The sequence below is a fragment of the Aquarana catesbeiana genome, linkage group LG08 (genome assembly GCF_042186555.1).
Source record: "Aquarana catesbeiana isolate 2022-GZ linkage group LG08, ASM4218655v1, whole genome shotgun sequence".
NCBI classification, from domain to species: domain Eukaryota; kingdom Metazoa; phylum Chordata; class Amphibia; order Anura; family Ranidae; genus Aquarana; species Aquarana catesbeiana.
In genome coordinates, this window is record NC_133331.1 from 25,475,456 (window position 1) to 25,494,199 (window position 18,744).

An 18,744-nucleotide genomic window follows, 5' to 3' on the forward strand; every position below is an offset into this window, starting at 1 on the left:
ATGAGAAGACATTGAAAATCGGTGTGCCTTTGCAGAAGATATCATTGCAGAAAAGCAATAAAATGTAATGAACTTCAGCACAGGACTGAAACCAACCTACAAACTAGACCAGCCTTGCTCATGGCCATCACAGTAATGTACTAGCTATAGATATAGTAATTATTAGCAGCACATTTCTGAGACCAAAAAGTTATTTCAAGGGTTCCTCCATAAAAGATTGGAAAGAAAGGCTACTCTAGCATCATCATTCTTCAACTGTAACATTCACAGATTTATGTGAGTTGGTGCTGTCTGGTTTCCCAGTGATCCTACTGCTTTTTAATCTTTAAACCATGCATTCAAACTAAAGTGAAAGCCATAGCTACCCTGAGTGTGTGTGTGTGTATATATATATATATATATATATATATATATATATATATATATATATATATATATATATACACAGTGGGGACGGGAAGTATTCAGACCCCCTTAAATTTTTCACTCTTTGTTATATTGCAGCCATTTGCTAAAATCATTTAAGTTCATTTTTTTCCTCATTAATGTACACACAGCACCTCATATTGACATAAAATCACAGAATTGTTGACATTTTTGCAGATTTATTATAAAAGAAAAACTGAAATATCACATGGTCCCAAGTATTCAGACCCTTTGCTTAGTATTTAGTAGAAGCACCCTTTTGATCTAATACAGCCATGAGTCTTTTTGTGAAAGATGCAATAAGTTTTTCACACCTGCATTTGGGGATCTTCTGACATTCCTCCTTGCAGATCCTCTCCAGTTCTGTCAGGTTGGATGGTAAACGTTGGTGGACAGCCATTTTTAGGTCTCTGAAGAGATGCTCAATTGGGTTTAAGTCAGGGCTCTGGCTGGGCCATTCAAGAACAGTCACGGAGTGTTTGTGATGCTACTCCTTTGTTATTTTAGCTGTGTGCTTAGGGTCATTGTCTTGTTGTTTGCACTAGTGATTATGTCATTTAGTTTTTTGGGATTAGTAGCTTATTATATTTATTCTTCATTTTATATTCCAATTTTTTTGTGGCGCAGGATTTTTCATTATCTTTCACAAACCTTCGGCCCAGTCTGAGGTCCTGAGCACTCTGGAGAAGGTTTTCGGCCAGGATATCCCTGTACTTGGCCGCATTCATCTTTCCCTCAATTGCAACCAGTCGTCCTTTCCCTACAGCTCAAAAACACCCCCACAGCATGATGCTGCCACCACCATGCTTCAATGTTGGGACTGTATTGGACAGGTGATGAGCAGTGCCTGGTTTTCTCCACACATACCGCTTAGAATCAAGGCCAAAAAGTTCTATCCTGGTCTCATCAGACCAAAGATTCTTATTTCTCACCATCTTGGAGTCCTTCAGGTGTTTTTTAGCAAACTCCATGTGGGCTTTCATGTGTCTTGCACTGAGGAGAGGCTTCCGTCGGGCCACTCTGCCATAAATCCCTGACTGGTGGAGGGCTGCAGTGATGGTTGACTTTCTTCAACTTTCTCCCATCTCCTGACTGCATCTCTGGAGCTCAGCCACAGTGATCTTTGGGTTCTTCTTTACCTCTCTCACCAAGGCTTTTCTCCACCGATAGCTCAGTTGAGCTGGACGGACAGCTCTACGAAGTTATGAGTAAGCGCTCTATGGGAGCGTGAAACGCGTTAGCGGTTATGCTGCATTATCCCAACAAAGCCATGTACGGATTTTAATCATGTTATTACTTTTTCAATAAAGAGGATTTTATTTTTCACTTTTCCAATCCGGAGTGCGGCTGTCCAGATTTTTCCACCACACACATACCTTTGGAACACCAATTGCCGGCACCTGGGGCTCTCACAATCATCCACACAGTGGAGGACGGGAAGTTTGAACCCGGTCACCTAGAGCAGTGGTAACTATTTCGTTCAGCTCTACGAAGGGTTCTGGTCGTCCCAAACATCTTCCATTTAAGAATTATGGAGGCCACTGTGCTCTTAGGAACTTTAAGTGCAGCAGAAATTTCTTTGTAACCTTGGCCAGATCTGTGCCTTGCCACAATTCTGTCTCTGAGCTCTTCAGGCAGTTCCTTTGACCTCATGATTCTCATTTGCTCTGACATGCACCATGAGCTGTAAGGTCTTATATAGACAGGTGTGTGGCTTTCCTAATAAAGTCCAAGCAGTATAATCAATCACAGCTCGACTCAAATGAAGGTGTAGAACCATCTCAAGGATGATCAGAAGAAATGGACAGCACCTGAGTTAAATATATGAGTGTCACAGCAAAGGGTCTGAATACTTAGCACCATGTTATATTTCAGTTTTTCTTTTTTAATAAATCTGAAAAATTTCAACAATTCTGTGTTTTTCTGTCAATATGGGGTGCTGTGTTAATTAACCGGTTCAATACCGGGCATTTTCACCCCCTTCCTTCCCAGACCAATTTTTAGTTTTCAGCGCTGTCGCACGCGGTCGTGCAATGTTGTACCCAAACAAAATTGACGTCCTTTTTTCCCCACAAATAGAGCTTTCTTTTGGTGGTATTTGATCACCTCTGCGGCTTTAATTTTTTGCGCTATAAACAAAAGAAGAGCGACAATTTTGAAAAAAACACAATATTTTTTACTTTTTGCTATATAAATATCCCAATTTAAAAAAAAAAAACAAATTTTTTCCTCAGTTTCGCCCGATACGTATTCTTCTACATATTTTTGGTAAAAAAAATCGCAATAAGCGTATATTGATTGGTTTGTGCAAAAGTTATGGAGTCTATAAAATACGAGATAGATTTATGGCATTTTTTTAAAAAAAATATTTATTTTTTTTACTATTAATAGCGGCGATCACGATTTTTTTCGTGACTGCGACATTATGGCGGACACATCGGACACTTTTGACACATTTTTGGGACCATTCACATTTATACAGCGATCAATGCTATAAAATTGCATTGATCACTGTGTAAATGTGACAGGCAGTGAAGGGGTTAACCACTAGGGGGTGGGGAGGGGTTAAATGTGTTTCCTAGGGAATGCTTCTAACTGTAGGGGGAGGGTACGCACAAGGGGAGGAGACCAATCAGTGTTCCTCCGTTCTGGGAACACAGATCGGTCTCCTCTGAGCTGACAGGATGTGGATCTGTGTGTTTACACACACAGAGCCACGGTCCGGCCCGGTCAATGGGCAATCGCGGGTGCCCGACGGACATCGCGCCCCGGGCACACGCACCGCGTCCTGAGGAACGTGGCGGGCACGCGCGCGCCCCCTAGGCGGCCAGGAACCCGAGGCCATCATATGACGTCCACCCAGGATGGGAGATCCCATCTGTGGACGTCATATGCCTATACGCGGGTAGGAAAGTGGTTAATGAGGAAAAAATGAACGTAAATAATTTTAGCAAATGGCTGCAATATAACAAAGAGTGAAAAATTTAAGGGGGTCTGAATACTTTCCGTCCCCACTGTATATAGTATATATAACATTATGAACATATATGTGTGTGTTAAAATAAACCTCAGATGTAAACATTTGAGATATAAAACTTCAAAATACAAAAAGGTTTTATTGTAAAACTTCATTCATCAAGTTCCACACACAATCCACAAAAACTTTTTTTTTTATTGATGTAAGTATTTCATGTTTTATTGTTTAACTGAACAGTATACAGTATGCTTTCTGAAGATAAAAATGAAAAATAAACATAATTATATCAGTCTGCTTAATTCAGGAGAAAAGATCTATTAATATTTGGAAACCAGGTGAGTAAATAGGAGACCTTATTTTCAGTATGATGATACTTTACCAAGCTCAGCAACTGATTTACAATCAGGATTGGATTAAGGATTATTTTCCCTTCAAAGCGCATTGATTATTGAAGTAGGTCCACCTTTGCAATTAAGGGTGTAGTTGCCATCATCCAATAATTGTACAAAATATGTATGTTGCATACTGCTGGTCAGTGTTTTACACTTTTGTCATTTGTGCCTGGAAATAGGTTAGCAGACGACCCTTTTTGTTGGCTGAGAGCTTATATAACTAGAAGACCTAGAGTGGAATAACTGCAGCTTCCATCTGGCTCCACCTTGAAATAAATAAAAGAAACTCAAGGCAGCTCTTTTATTGAGCATAAAGAAAGAGTGCTGCGCTGGTCCAGTATAATGTGATTATGTGACAGTGTTTAAAAATACAAATGAAAGTAAAAGGGGTATACGGGTACTATGTTTGTATGCACAGTATCCTGTGATGAGTTCAAAAAATGTATAGGAGTGAGAAAATATCCTATATCCAGTTCAGCCTATGGAAGGACTGTGACGGCACAGTGTGTGCAGGGAGCCGATACAAATAATCCTCATACACACCTGGTGCTAATACAGTGGTTCTCAACTCCAGTCCTCAGGACCCACCAACAGGCCAGATTTGTAAGATAGCTGAAATACATCAAAGGTGATATCACTTGCTGCTCAGTGATTGCAGTAATCTAGTCTTCAACTCCCCAAGGTAATACATAAAATCTGGCCTGTTGGTGGTCCCGAGGACTGGAGTTGAGAACCACTGTGCTAATATAACTTGTGCAAGTGAACCTTAAAATGCTGTTGTGTCTGTGCAGCCCGTAGGAATAAATATGAAAATACAAATGAAAGTAAAAGGGGTATACGGGTACTATGTTTGCATGCACAGTATCCTGTGATGAATTCAAAAAGTGTATACAAGTGACAAAATATCCTATATCCGGTTAAGCCTATGTAAGGACTGTGACGGCACAGTGTGTGCAGGGGTCCTCATACACACCTGGTGCTAATATAATTTGTGCAAAAAAAAATTTAAAGTGCTGTTGTGTCTGTGCAGCCCATATGAATAAATATGATCATATACCTGTACTAAAACAGTGAGCAATAAAAATAATAATAATAATAAATATCACAAACATAGCATGTGCAAACTACAATAATATATAATAAATATAACAAAGTGCAAACTATGCAAAGTAAATATTCATGGAGGAAACAGTGCAACCTATGCAAAAAATAAATATTGTGCAAAAAACACATAAGTGCAAAAAAGCAGGTGTGTGGCGTCTCTCTATGAAACCCAAATAAATAATGATACTAAAAGATATATATACTGTTGCGTGAAGTCCAAACCAAGTCTTTTAAATGCAATAAAACATATATGCCAGTGCAAGCTCAAAAGAGATATTTAGTGATCCTTTAGTAATCCAACTGTGCAGCAACTAGCCGGTGGGGTGCCGAAAGAGAGAGGGTATATATCCTTTTCGTGCTCAAACACACACAGGTGAGTGATGGCCCCTTACCTTGCGGCAATGGGACAACCGCATAGAAGGTAAATGGAGGAGATGGTCTCTCTTTGGGGTCCCTGGACCAGAGCCGGTGGTCCCTGTACTTTAATCCCTCAGTACCAGCATCAATAGTAACAGAGTCAACATAAGGGAGAACAAAAAGGGTACCAGATAGTGTAGTATTTCGGACAAATCGATATTTTTATTGAGGTTAAAAGCATGTACTCACATGTAGTAGATGCATATCACATGTAAATCCTACGAGCGGCGGGCTCGTCAATCCAGATCTGTGTCAGTGCCTATCCCGTCCCAAATCTTTTATTGTTCTCTATTTGGACATTGTTTGCCAAACCGATACTCCATGCTGAAATAATAATTATTTCACCTGTGCATACAGAATATGAGATTACCTAACAAAAAAATACACTGTTGGATGGGAACTGAAAGCAGGAGTGAGAAACACTGTTGTAAGAAATGTTCCAACCCCTTTCTAAAGCCTCGTACACACGATCGGATTTTCCAATGGGAATTGTGTGATGACAGGCTGTTAGCGGAAAATCCAACCATGTGTACACTCCATCAGACAATTATTGGCCAACTTTCCGTGGACAAATGTTATATGGCAGGTTTATAAATTTTCCGCGGACAAATATCTGTTGTTGGATTTTCTGAGCGTGTGTACACAAGTCCGTCGGCCAAAAGTCCAAAGTCCAAACACGCATGCTCGGAAGTAAGGACGAGCCAGAAGCGGGCGGTCTTGTAAACTAGTGTTCATAATGGAGAATTAACATTCGTGACGTGGCAAATTATGAAATCTCGAAATGCAGCGCACATTCTCTTCTTCTTTAATGGGATAATAATGATGCTGCTTTGCTGGTGATACTGATGGAGTTCTGCCAAACAAATTTTTAAAAGGCTTTTATTTTCTAGTGATATCAAGAATAATATTAATATGCTTGTTTTTTTTTTTTTGTTTTTTTTTTGGGCAAGTTACTATAACACCATTATCCCATAGTTTTTTAAGATCAAAGATACAACTATGCTGGTGTCCCTTGTTAATTTTACATTGTAAATGTAATGTAATGTATTTGGTTTATATTCAGGGATTGGGAGAATCGTCTTAATTCCTGTGTATGTCCACCACCCTTTACCACTTGGCTTTTATTAATTTTACATTGTATTTTTTTAACTGTAGCTGCCTACTCCCAAACTGTCATTTGAAGTAAAACACATAGCCAAGTATTATTCTCCACAATTTTTCTATTGTGCATTAAAAAAAGAAAACAAATAAAATTAGACATGCTATCTGCCAATAGAACTTAACCAAAAAGTGCATTCTTTGCATCCAAAAATATAGAAAATATACCAAATCAAATCATTATTCAACCAAAAAATAAAATAAAAGCCTCATGCATGTGTCCTGCTTTTAATATCAACAATGCCAAGAGTTGGCGAAAGCAGGGGTCCGTCATCCGGAGATAATTCCGAAAATCATCCAGATTGTTCTCCTGGAGCTCCCACAGCAAAGGCATATGACGTAATTGGTCACGATTTATAAAGCAACCAATTTTTGGTCCACGAAATCCTCCTCCTCCTGTTCCTGGACTGGACTTGGGTCAAAGCATTAACTCCAAGGCCAATAATAAATAATATGTTATCTCCTCTGATTACGCAGCATGTCTGGTTGACGAACGGCTGTTCAGAAACAAACTGAAAAGCACAAAATGAAAAGCACATAATGAAAAGCACGAATCAACACTCACCAAACTTCAACATGAAATTAGCAGAAGGAGCCCAAGGGGTGGCGCCTAACAATTGAACTTTCTCTTTATCGGCTCATAGTACGTCTAGTACGTCACTACGTTTGTGTTTGTTGGCCGACAATTGTGTGCCGTCTGTATGCAAGACAAGTTTGGGCCCAACGCCCTTTGGACAAAAGTCTGAGGTTTTGTCTGCGGAAAATCATGTGCATGAGGCTTCAGCCTGATTTTCTTCTAATTGCAAGGGGCATCACATTTAGGCTGGGTTCACACTGGTGCGACAAACGCTCCGACATTGGGAGCTCATGTCGCATGACGTGTGAAAATCAATGTATCACCATGAGAGCCGCCTTAACTGGTCTGACACAAGTCAGTCCGACTTTAAAAATGCTCCCTGTACAACTTTGGTCCAACTTTGATCCTACTTCAGCCCATTGACTATAATTGAAGTCGGATCAAAGTCGGATTGCCATCTTACCTGATCCGACTTGTGCTCTATTGATCTTGAGGGGGAACTCCACACCTAATTTTAAATAAAAAACCAGCATGGGTTACCCCTCCAAGACCATACCAGGCCCTTCAGTCTGGTATGGATTTTAAGGGGTGCCCCCTACGCACTTCTGCGTGGGGATCCCCCAAAATCCATACCAGACCCTTATCCGAGCACGCAGCCCGCCCGGTCAGGAAAAGGGGTGGGGACGAGTGAGCGCCCCCCAAACCGTACCAGGCCGCATGCTCTCAACATGGGGGGGTGGGTGCTTTGGGGCAGAGGGGCGCCTTGCGCCCCCCCACCCCAAAGAACATTGTCCCAATGTTGATGAGGACAAGGGCCTCTTCCCGACAACCCTGGCCGTTGGTTCTCGGGGTCTGCGGGTGGGGGGGCTTATCGGAATAAGGAGGCCCCCAGATCCCGGCCCCCCACTCTATGTGAATGAGTATGGGGTACATCGTACACCTACCCATTCACCTGGGAAAAAAGTGTCAATAAAAAAAACACACTAGACATGTTTTTAAATTAATTTATTAGGCAGCTCCGGGGTCTGCTTCCGACTTCGGGGGTCTCTTCCGACTTTTCCACTCTCTCTGGCCTCTTCTCCCGCTCTCCGGTGTCTTCTGCCGGGCTCCTCCACTATCTTCTGCTCTTTTGCCCACTCTTTTGCTAGCGTTGGCCTGGTCTTCTTCGTCGTCTTCTTCCCTCTTCTCTTCTTCTGATGTTGACACAATGCTCTTTCCCGCTCTAATGCCATGTGCGCGGTGCGCAACGACCTATATAGGCATGGGGTGTGGTCACCTGGTGATGTATCTGGTGACCCCGCCCCTTATGACGTCACCATCCGGGGCATGATGGGGCAGTGACATCATAAGGGGCGGGGTCACCAGATACATCACCTGGTGACCACGCCCAATGCCTATATAATTCATTGTGCATTGCGCACACGGCATTACAGCGGGAGAGAGCATCGTGTCAACATCAGAAGAAGAGTAGAGGGAAGAAGACGACGGAGAAGACTGGGCCAACGCTAGCAAAAGAGTGGGCAAAAGAGCAGAATTTAGTGGAGAAGACACCGGATAGCAGGAGAAGAAGCCGGAGAGAGCGGAGAATTCTGAAGAGACCCCAAAGTCGGAAGAAGACCCCCAGATCTGCCTAATAAATTATTTAAAAAACCTGTCTAGTGTGTTTTTTTTTTAGTGACACTTTTTTCTTCAGGTGAATGGGTAGGGGTACGACGTACCCCATACTCACTCACATAGGATGGGGGGGCCGGGATCTGGGGGCCCCCTTATTAAAGGGGGCTCCCGGATTCTGATAAGCCCCCTGCCCGCAGACCCTGTCAACCAACGGCCAGGGTTGTCATGAGGCCCTTGTCCTCATCAACATGGGTACAAGGTGCTTTGGGGTGGGGGGCCACAGGGCGCTCCCCTGCCCCAAAGCACCCACCCCCTATGTTGAGGGCATGCGGCCTGGTATGGTTCGGGAGGGGGCGCTCGCTCGTCCCCAACCCTTTTCCTGACCGGCCTGCTGCGTGCTCGGATAAGGGTCTGGTATGGATTTTGGGGGGAACTCCACGCCTTTTTTTGATGTAGGGGGCTCCCCTTAAAATCCATACCAGACCGAACAGCCTGGTATGCTCTTGGAGGGGGAACCTATGCTGTTTTTTTATTAAAAATTTGGCGTGGAGTTCCCCCTCAAGATTCATACCAAACATGGTGCCTGGTATTGGCAGGGATCCCTGTACATTGAAAGTCGGATGTATGTCGGCCTCAAGTCGCAGGGCAAAGTCGGATCCAAAGTAGGACGGCTGTCATGTCGCACCAGTGTAAACCCAGCCTTAATGATTGGTAAACTGCAATATTTTTGGTTTTGGGTTTAATACTGCTTTAATTACACAACAACCTATTTTTTTCCTATTATTTTAAAAGGTGACTTTTAAAGGCTCTGTTCAAGATTATGGATCTTTAGAAATAAGCAATGAAAATAAAAATGAAGGTAAGATAAGTTCATGCTTGTATCATATATTAAGCTTATTAAAAAGTGTCCTGCCCCCTTGAAAATCTTTGGAATGCAAACAGGTGTTTTTTTTTTTCTAAAGGGGGGAACCACTAGTTAACAAGTTGACCTTGCATTCTGATTCAAGGATCTTGAGTGCCATTACACTTACAGTGACTTGAAAAAGTAATCATACCCCTTGAAATTTTCCACATTATGTCATGTTACAACCTAAAATGTAAATGCATTTTATTGGGATTTTATGTGATAGACCAACACAAAGTGACACATAATTGTGAAGTGGAAGGAAAATGATAAATGATTTTCATTTTTTTTACAAACAAATATGTGAAAAGTGCATTTGTATTCAGTCCCCTTTTTTCTGATACGCCTAACTAAAATCTAGTGAAACCAGAAAAATAACACTGCACATCACCCTGAACACACCATACCCACTGTGAAACATGGTGGTGGCAGCATCATGTTGTGGGGATGCTTTTCTTCAGCAGGGACAGGGAAGCTGGTCAGAGTTGATAGGAAGATGGACATAGCCAAATACAGGGCAATCTTAGAAGAAAACCTGTTAGAGTCCGGAAAAGACTTGAGACTGGGGCAGAGGGTCACCTTCCAGCAGGACAATGACCCTAAACCTAAAGCCAGAGCTATAATGGAATGGTTTAGATCAAAGCATATTCATGTGCTAGAATAACCCAGTCAAAGTCCAGACCTAAATCCAATTGAGAATCTGTGGCAAGACTTTAAAATTGCTGTTTACAAACACTCTTCATCCAATCTGACAGAGCTTGAGCTATTTTTCAAAGAAGAATGGGCAAACATGTTACTCTGTAGATGTGCAAAGCTGGTGGAGACATCCCCAAAAAGACTTGTAGCTGTAATTTCAGTGAAAGTTGGTTCTACAAAGTATTGAGTATATAAATGCACGGCACACTTTTCACATATTTATTTGTAAAAAATTTTGAAAACCATTGATGTTCCTTCCACTTCACAATTATGTGCCACTTTGTGTTGGTCTTTCACATAAAATACCAATACAATTTTTGGTTGTAACATGAAAAAATGTGGAACATTTCAAGGGGTCTGAATATTGTATTTTATAATTTTCCCCCTCCAAGTTTTATACTTTTTTGTGCCTGATCCAGTGAGATATTGGGGGTTATTTACAAAAGACAAATCCACTTTGCACTGCAAGTGCACTTGAAAATGCACTGAACGTGCACTTGGAAGTGCAGTCGCTCTAAATCTAAGGGGTAGATCTGAAATGAATGGAAACTCTGATGATTTTATCATTCAATCATGTGCAAGCTAAAATGCTGTTTTTATTTTCCTTGCATGTTCCCCTCGGATCTACAGCGACTGCACTCCCAAGTGCACTTTCAGTGCACTTTCAAGTGCACACTGCAGTGCAAAGTGAATTTTCCTTTAGTAAATAACCCCCATTGCCTTCATTTTGGCCATACAGCCTCTTGTTAAAATCTTCCCAGTCACATAAATTCACACAACCAATATCTAGCTGGATCAAGGACAAGTGAGTATAAGACTCCCTAATAATTTTCCCCTTAATTAAAAGAATTATATATGCATTAAAAATGACTGTGCAAATGATAAACCTTGTTTGAACAGTATGCCTCTCTGTGTGCTCTTCTTCTCCTGCAGATCTTCATGGCAAGGCCACACTGAAACTTCCTTTAAGTGCAGGGACATCTTCAACTTTTCGGGCACTTGTGTATACTATATTACCAGATGGAGATATTGTGGCTGATTCAGCAAAATATAGAATACAGCAATGCCTTCAGAATAAAGTGAGTGGTTTAAGCACTTAGCTTACTCTGTATTCATAGCAAGACTTAAAGCCTAACTCCAGTCAAAATGTTTATGTTTTAAAGAGAATGGAGAAGGTTTAGAACCTCTGTCAGGTTTTAAATGCTGTCTATGTTTTTTTTATGTTTCTACTTTTAACACATCAGCTTCAAGGATGTTTGCTTGCTGCCTAATATGCAATATATCACACCCACTCTCAGATGTCATTGTAACAAGATAATCAATGTTATTTACTTTACTTGTCAGTGGTCCCAATGTTGTGCAATACTAACAGGCTCAGATCAGTCGAGATTTCTGGGTTGTTATTGGTGACTAGGGATGAGCCAAACACCCCCCGGTTCGGTTCGCCGCAGAACTTGCAAACAGGCAAAAAATTTGTTCGAACAGGCAAACACCGTTAAAGGCTATAGGACACAACCATAAATAATCAAAAGTGCTCATTTTAAAGGCTTATATGCAAGTTATTGTCATAAAAAGTGTTTGGGGATCTGGGTCCTGCCCCAGGGGACATGTATCAATGCAAAAAAAGTTTTAAAAACGTCTGTTTAGTAATAGTGCTTAGAGTAAAACAATAAAACTGTAATATTCCTTTAAATTTCATACCTGGGGGTGTCTATAGTATGCCTGTAAAGGGGCGCATGTTTCCCGTGTTTAGAACAGTCTGACAGCAAAATGACATTTCAAAGGAAAAAAGTCATTTAAAACTACTCACGGCTATTAATCTAAACACAGGAAACATGCGCCCCTTTACAGGCATACTATACCACCTGCAGCCTTAGATGCCATTAATTGTAAACAAGTTAAAACTTGGTGGGATGTTTTCATGTTTGAGGTGGTTTTATTCACTGACCACTGATGATATATCATTTTATTCTCCTTTTTTTAGACTCGTCTGCAGTCATCCATATTTTTTATTAATAGGATCAGATTGTGTTTCAGTCATTGTTTGTCCTATGCAGCTGTATGATAGTATCATGACTAATTTATATAGCTTGTATTTTAAACCAGACAAATTCATTATCTCCTGTTGAAATGTTCATTTTAATTTATTAATATTCATTTTTATTGGTTTTTTTTCCACATTAGCACTGTAACTAGTGGTGGATTATAAGTTAGGATATGTCATATATGGTAATGCTGGACGCAGCATTCTAACTACACACCGTAAAAAAGTTTGGGATCCACTAATGCATTCAGTCTTTGTACCTGTGCTTCACGGTCAGGGGGACATGAAGTGTGAGCATGTGCAGAGCAGGAGGTCACGTGACTGATGGCGATCACATGACTGATGGTGATCACATGACTGATGGTGATCACATGACTGATGGTGATCACATGACTAATCATAGATAATATATAAGGATTGATGAACCATCCGTGTAGCCAATCCCATTTGAAAAAGTCTATTCGTCGAAACATGTCTTGGGCATGGTTACACGACTTTCCATCGCACTGACATTAGATGCCGCTGTCTGAGGAGGACTACACCGATCGGATGGCTGGGCCTTAGAAGGTTGGGTGAGAGATACACCAGTTTACACTTCAGGTCCGCTGTGACTGCGGTGCACCGTTGGATCACTGATCCTGTTGCTTGCTGTGCTTGCTGTGGATTTCTTTTTAAAGGCCTTTATGTTTCAGTTTAAAAGTGAGTGTAACCATTGAAGTGTGTTTGAAGTGATTTTAATAAATCTGTCAAAATGGTATCACGCTATGTGGAGCACTTTATTCATTTTTTCACATATGGAGATGGCTTGATTGGAGTCACGGTTCATCACATGCAACCCAGGTGTGGTTCAATTGCTGTTTTGCCAAACACGAGAGTGGGAGGCCATACAATCTGGTGAGTGCGCTCTTCAGAGGGAGTGGTGTCACTATCACGGTGGTGTGGTGGAAGAGTAGAAGAAGATTTTTCACAAGAGGATTGAAAAACAACTGTTGAACTTGATCATTCATTTCTTGTAATTTATTATTTATAGTGACACTTTTCACTGGGTGTTAAGGAAATTTCTTTTCATGATAAAATTAATATTTTTCATGACACTATTATTATTATTTTTATGCATAAGTAGAGGGTCGTAGGCATTATACTGCTCTGACCCATTATTTTACACAATTTATATTAGCGCCGCTATCTCTATCTGTACACGTGTGAGAGGTATAGTTTTGGGATTTTGATCATACTATAGACACCCCCCAGGTATGAAATTTAAAGGAATATTACACTTTTATTGTTTCACTTTAAGCATTATTAAAATCACTGCTCCCGAAAAAAATGACTTTTTAAAACTTCTTTTTGCATTGATCCATGTCCCCTGGGGCAGGACCCAGGTCCCCAAACACTTTTTATGACAATACCATGCATATAAGCCTTTAAATTAGCACTTTTGATTTCTCCTTTAGACTTTTAAGGGGTGTTCCGCGGCTTTCAAATTTGCTGCAAACACCCCAAATTGTTCACTGTCCGGCGAACTGGCGAACAGCCAATGTTTGAGTCGAACTCATGTTCAACCCAAACATAAAGCCCATCCCTATTGGTGACCACGCTTTGGTGCACATCACTTTAGCATTTTGCACTCTTCCATTGATTAATCTGGAGTATAAACCCCGCCTACAGGCAGTGCCACCTTTAAAGCGGAGTTCCAACTGTGAAAAAATAAATTTTTTTGAATGAATATCTTAATTTTAAAGAACTTATTTCTAGCACTCAGGTTTATCTTTTTAATCGCTGCTTGATTGCCAATTTTTTTGAGCAAGATATGTTTTATTCCTTGTTCTTGCTAATTTCCATCTTGCTTGTGGGCATGTGAAGCCCACAAGCACTATCTTCCGCTCAAGCTCAGTGGCCAGCATGCACCGCCCATTGTCGCGCATGCGCAGTATGTACTGCACAGCGCCTCACACTTCTGACATTGCCATCACAACGGGCGGTGTTGTCGGAAGTGCTCGCCCCGTTGTGATGGCAATGAAGCCATTGGCGTTGCCCACTGACTACTGGGAAATGTTGACAAGCATCTCCCAGGAGCACTAGCGAGCACGGGAGCCGAGGGAAATTACGTCAGGTGCCAAGGAGAGGAAGAGGCAGATTACGAGGGAACCCCTAGCAACAGACCTGAAAAGGTGAGTAAAAAATTTTTTTTTGCAAAGGTTGTTCTTTGTATTTAATGCAGCTGAATAATGTCAAATTTGTTTTATGACTTGAACTCCGCTTTAATATCATCAGGGGCCCCTGGGCAAAGTAATACACCGGGGGCCATACCAGGGAGACGATGGCCTGTGGCGCTCATGGTGCACCGTGGTAAACAGTGGTTGTGTTGATAAACCTGAGCGGGGTACACACAGAATGCCTTAATGTAAAAAACATTCAGCCTATAAAACCACTTTAATGCTCTGTGCTACCCTTTTATCTCCTTGCCAGGTATCAATTGGCTTCTCACCAGATGAGGTCCTCCCGGGATCGGATGTGTCTCTCAAGGTTCAGGCTGCTCCTGGCTCTCTCTGTGGTCTCAGGGTGGTGGATCAGAGTGTGGTGTTAATGAAACCAGACAAGGAGCTGACTGCAGACAAAGTGAGTGTTGCATCTTCAAATTCGATAACTGTCACCTTCTTTTTGCTAGACTTTACTCTAATTTTTTTTTAATTCTTCCATTACATACATTTTTTGTTAAGGTTTATAATCTATTTCCATTCCGGGATGATGGAAGATATGACGATCGCATCAATGAATATGAAGGCCTATGTCCGTATTCTGACTTTGACTATCCCCGCTGGGGTCTACATTCTCGGGGTGATCAGGATGTGTACAGCTTATTTGAGGTATATATACACACAAACTGAAAAAAAAACTATAAATTGTTTAAGGAAAATTACATATTATTAGATTTGTGCACTGCCGAAGTATATACTCCATATACTTTATACTCCAGTTATTTTTTTCATTTTATTTGATTATTTTTATTTATTTTTTGTTTTTCGGATCATTCATTATGAACGATGTTCGTTATTTCGAATGAATTCTGAAATTCGGAAAAATTTTAATTCATTACATTCCATTCATATAGATGCGGTATTCGTTATTTCGATAATTTGGAAATTCAAAAAAATGTTATTTGTTACGTTCACTAACAGCCAAATTTGAAAGGAAATTCCAATACATATAATTTAATTGTTTATAACTATTATTATAGTTTTATTCTTATTTATTATTAATAAATAATGATATTAATAATAAACAAACTATAATAATGGTTAATAAATGTAATAATAACGTAATAATGGACCGCCCACTGACCGGAAGAAAACTTACCTGTTCGCACTTCCTGGTCTCGAGCATGCACACGCATGCCGCCAGCGATGCACTCCCGCTGTGATTGGACACAGTGGGAGCAAATCAGCAGGTCCGCGATCTGTCAGGGGAATGACAGAACAGCAGTCTGCTTATGTAAACAAAGGCAGATCGTTCTGTCAGAGAGGAAGAGAGAGATCTATGATTCCTACTAATCAGGAATACCGATCTCTCTCTTCGTCTAGTGTCAGCATTCCCCACACATTTAGAAAGCACGCGTAGGAAAGGGAACACATTTAACCCTTTGATTGCCCCTGATGTTAACCCCCTTCCCTGCCAGTGTCATTAGTACAGTGACAATGCATTTTTTTTTTAGCAATGATAACTGTATTGCTGTCACTGGTCCCAAAAAGTGTAACTAATGCTGCATACACATGGTCGGACTTGCCAACGGGATAACCTACGTCAGCATTTCCGACGGAAAAATTTAGAACATATTCTATATCTAAGTCCGTCGGAAATTCTGACAGTAAAAGTCAGATGAGGCATACACACGGTCGGCATATCCGACCAAAAGCTCCCATAAGAATTTTTCTGTCAGAAGTTCCGACCGTGTATACGGGGCATTAGTGTCCAATTTGTTGTCCGCAATGTCGCAGTCTTGTTAAAAATCGCTGATCGCTGCCATTACTAGTAAAAAATATAAAAAAGTCCCTAAATCTATCCCATAGTTTGTAGATGTGATAACTTTAGCGCTAACTAATCAATACACACTTTTTACACACTTTTTTTTTACCAAAAATATGTAGCAGAATACAAATTGGCCTAAATTGATGAATAAATTTGATTTTTTACATATTTTTATTGGATTTCTTTTATAGCAGAAAGTAAGAATTATTGTTTTTTTTTTCAAAATTGTTGGTCTTTTTTTGTTTGTAGCGCAAAAAATAAAAACCACAGAGGTGATCAAATACCACCAAAAGAAAGCTCTATTTGTGGGAAAAAAGGACATCAACTTTATTTGGGTACAGCATCGCATGACCTAGCAGTTGTCAGTTAAATTAACGAATTGCTTCACGGCGGCTTCACCTGCGTCTCCTCCCAGGATTGTCGGGTGTCTGGTCTCAAGACCCGCTTCCTGATTGACTGGGAGTAGAAACAGGAAATCAATAGTGAATATTAATTCGCTATTGTAACACAACTGGGTGGGCTCAGGACGCAGTGCTCTATGGCCCAAGCCCACCCCTTTTTGAAGCCAATCAGAGCAGAGACGGTAGATCAAAGCAGCAGCATTTTTTCTGTCAACGTTTGAAATAAGCTCAGTCCACCTTTCTCAAGACATTACAACATGGAAGTGAACAGACCAATAAATCCTACCCAACAACAACACCACCTATATTGCTATGTATATATATAAACCAGGAGAGGTACTGTTGACTATTAGTAGCTCAGTTGAGTGTCCCTGTGGAGTAGTTGGTAAATATATGGCACCTGGCTTGCAATATTAAGCTGGCTAAGCAGTGGGGCCAAGTCTTTAAGGTGGTGCACATCTCACATCTGTACCACGCTTTTAAACTCTGCATGTGGTGATTTAAGGCTACTAGATGGATGGTCAGTTCCTTTCTTACTCAGTGCTGAGTAAGTGGCTGCTCACCAGTCCCATACACACAGCAAACTCTGATCTGGATGATAGGCTGCAATCCATCTGGCTCTGCACTCAGGGTGACTCCATGCCTCAGGCTACAGGTGATGAGTACACATACAGCAGCTGAAATGTGCACTCAGCAGTCCCTTCCAACAAGAAGAAGTGCTCTCCTCTAAAGCCTGGGACGTTCCTGTACTCTATTCATAGATGTCGTAGTCCATTACTCCATTTACTGCCATAGCAGGATCCTTTCTCCAAACTGCATCTCCCATAGTTCAGCCTACACTAAAGTCTCTTGCGCTCCTCCTACTTGTCCTGGCAGACAGTATTAACTTAACCAGCATGATAGTTCAGTGAGAGCATACAGAACACCTGCAACACATTGTCCTAAATTGCTCCTGTTACTTAGTCAGGCACCTAGCTACATGGAAAGGGGGAGATGGGGGGGGATAGGGGTGGCTATATAGAAGGGAGAAAACCTTAGTAGTGGTCACATTATAGAGGAGGGGGGTTCTTATTTTAGATGCCCCTCATCTAGCATTGTTCCCGGCAGCTCACTCAAATTTCAGGGCCACATGCCACATAACCAATTCAACATGCCCTCCACATCTTTCAAGAGGATGTCACTTAGCTAGGTATTTATCATCATTCACTTGTGACTCTTCAGTACAAACATAAATCACCCTCCTCTGACTTTAGGGCTCCTGGAGTAGAACTAATAATGCCCAGTACAAGGGCTTCCAGATTGACTGCATCTCTTAACATCTGGGACTTGCTGCTTCCTCTCTGCTCCTGACCAACTCTTAATTCTAAACCTCTCTACTGATTTTTAAACCCTCTACTCATTGAAGTCGTTTAATTACCTTTAGACAGGTTCTGTTGTAAGGAATGATTGTGATGTCCACATATAATTGCAATGAAAGTATATGTAAAGGTAAACCTTTTTTTTTACTTTTGGATAGAGTAGGGCAAGGTCCATCAAGTTTTTTTATTGCTGTCTCTGTCTCTGTTAGGAAGATTCACAACTCTATTTTGTACTGGTGATTATCACTGAGGCAGAAAAATAGGTGAGGGTAAATTGCCCAAAAGGCAGAAAGAAATTTCCCTCCCTTTGGGAGATTCCCTCCAACTTCCTGTTGCGTCTCTGGAACAGGAAGTCAAGGAAAAACTTCCCAACACTACACAGACAGCAAAAATAACCTGAGAAGGGTTAATAGAACTAAAGGCAAATCTTTTTTCTTATTTTGGGTAGAATAAGAGATAGTTATCACTCCTGACAGTTTTTTTTTTGTGATCTGTGTCCCATTGCAGATATTTCCCTTCACTTCCTGTCCCACAGTCAAAACATGAAGTAAGAGGAAATCCCTCCAAAGGGAAGAAATTGCTGGTTGTCATCAGGGTCAGTGAAGCTAGTATCACCATTGAAATATTTACCCTCTATTCCTGTTTTGGGG

The 18,744-nt window shown here is 41.1% G+C and overlaps 1 protein-coding gene across 1 annotated transcript in view; it reads left to right on the top strand.

Moving 5' to 3' along the window:
* Positions 1 to 18,744, top strand: part of LOC141105648 (alpha-2-macroglobulin-like) — a 235,574-nt gene that overhangs the window by 76,565 nt on the left and 140,265 nt on the right. The window contains exons 13-16 of the mRNA XM_073595624.1: positions 9,458 to 9,524; positions 11,199 to 11,344; positions 14,779 to 14,928; positions 15,030 to 15,176. Coding sequence (XP_073451725.1) covers positions 9,458 to 9,524; positions 11,199 to 11,344; positions 14,779 to 14,928; positions 15,030 to 15,176 — 510 coding nt within the window. The remainder of the gene's footprint in view (positions 1 to 9,457; positions 9,525 to 11,198; positions 11,345 to 14,778; positions 14,929 to 15,029; positions 15,177 to 18,744) is intronic.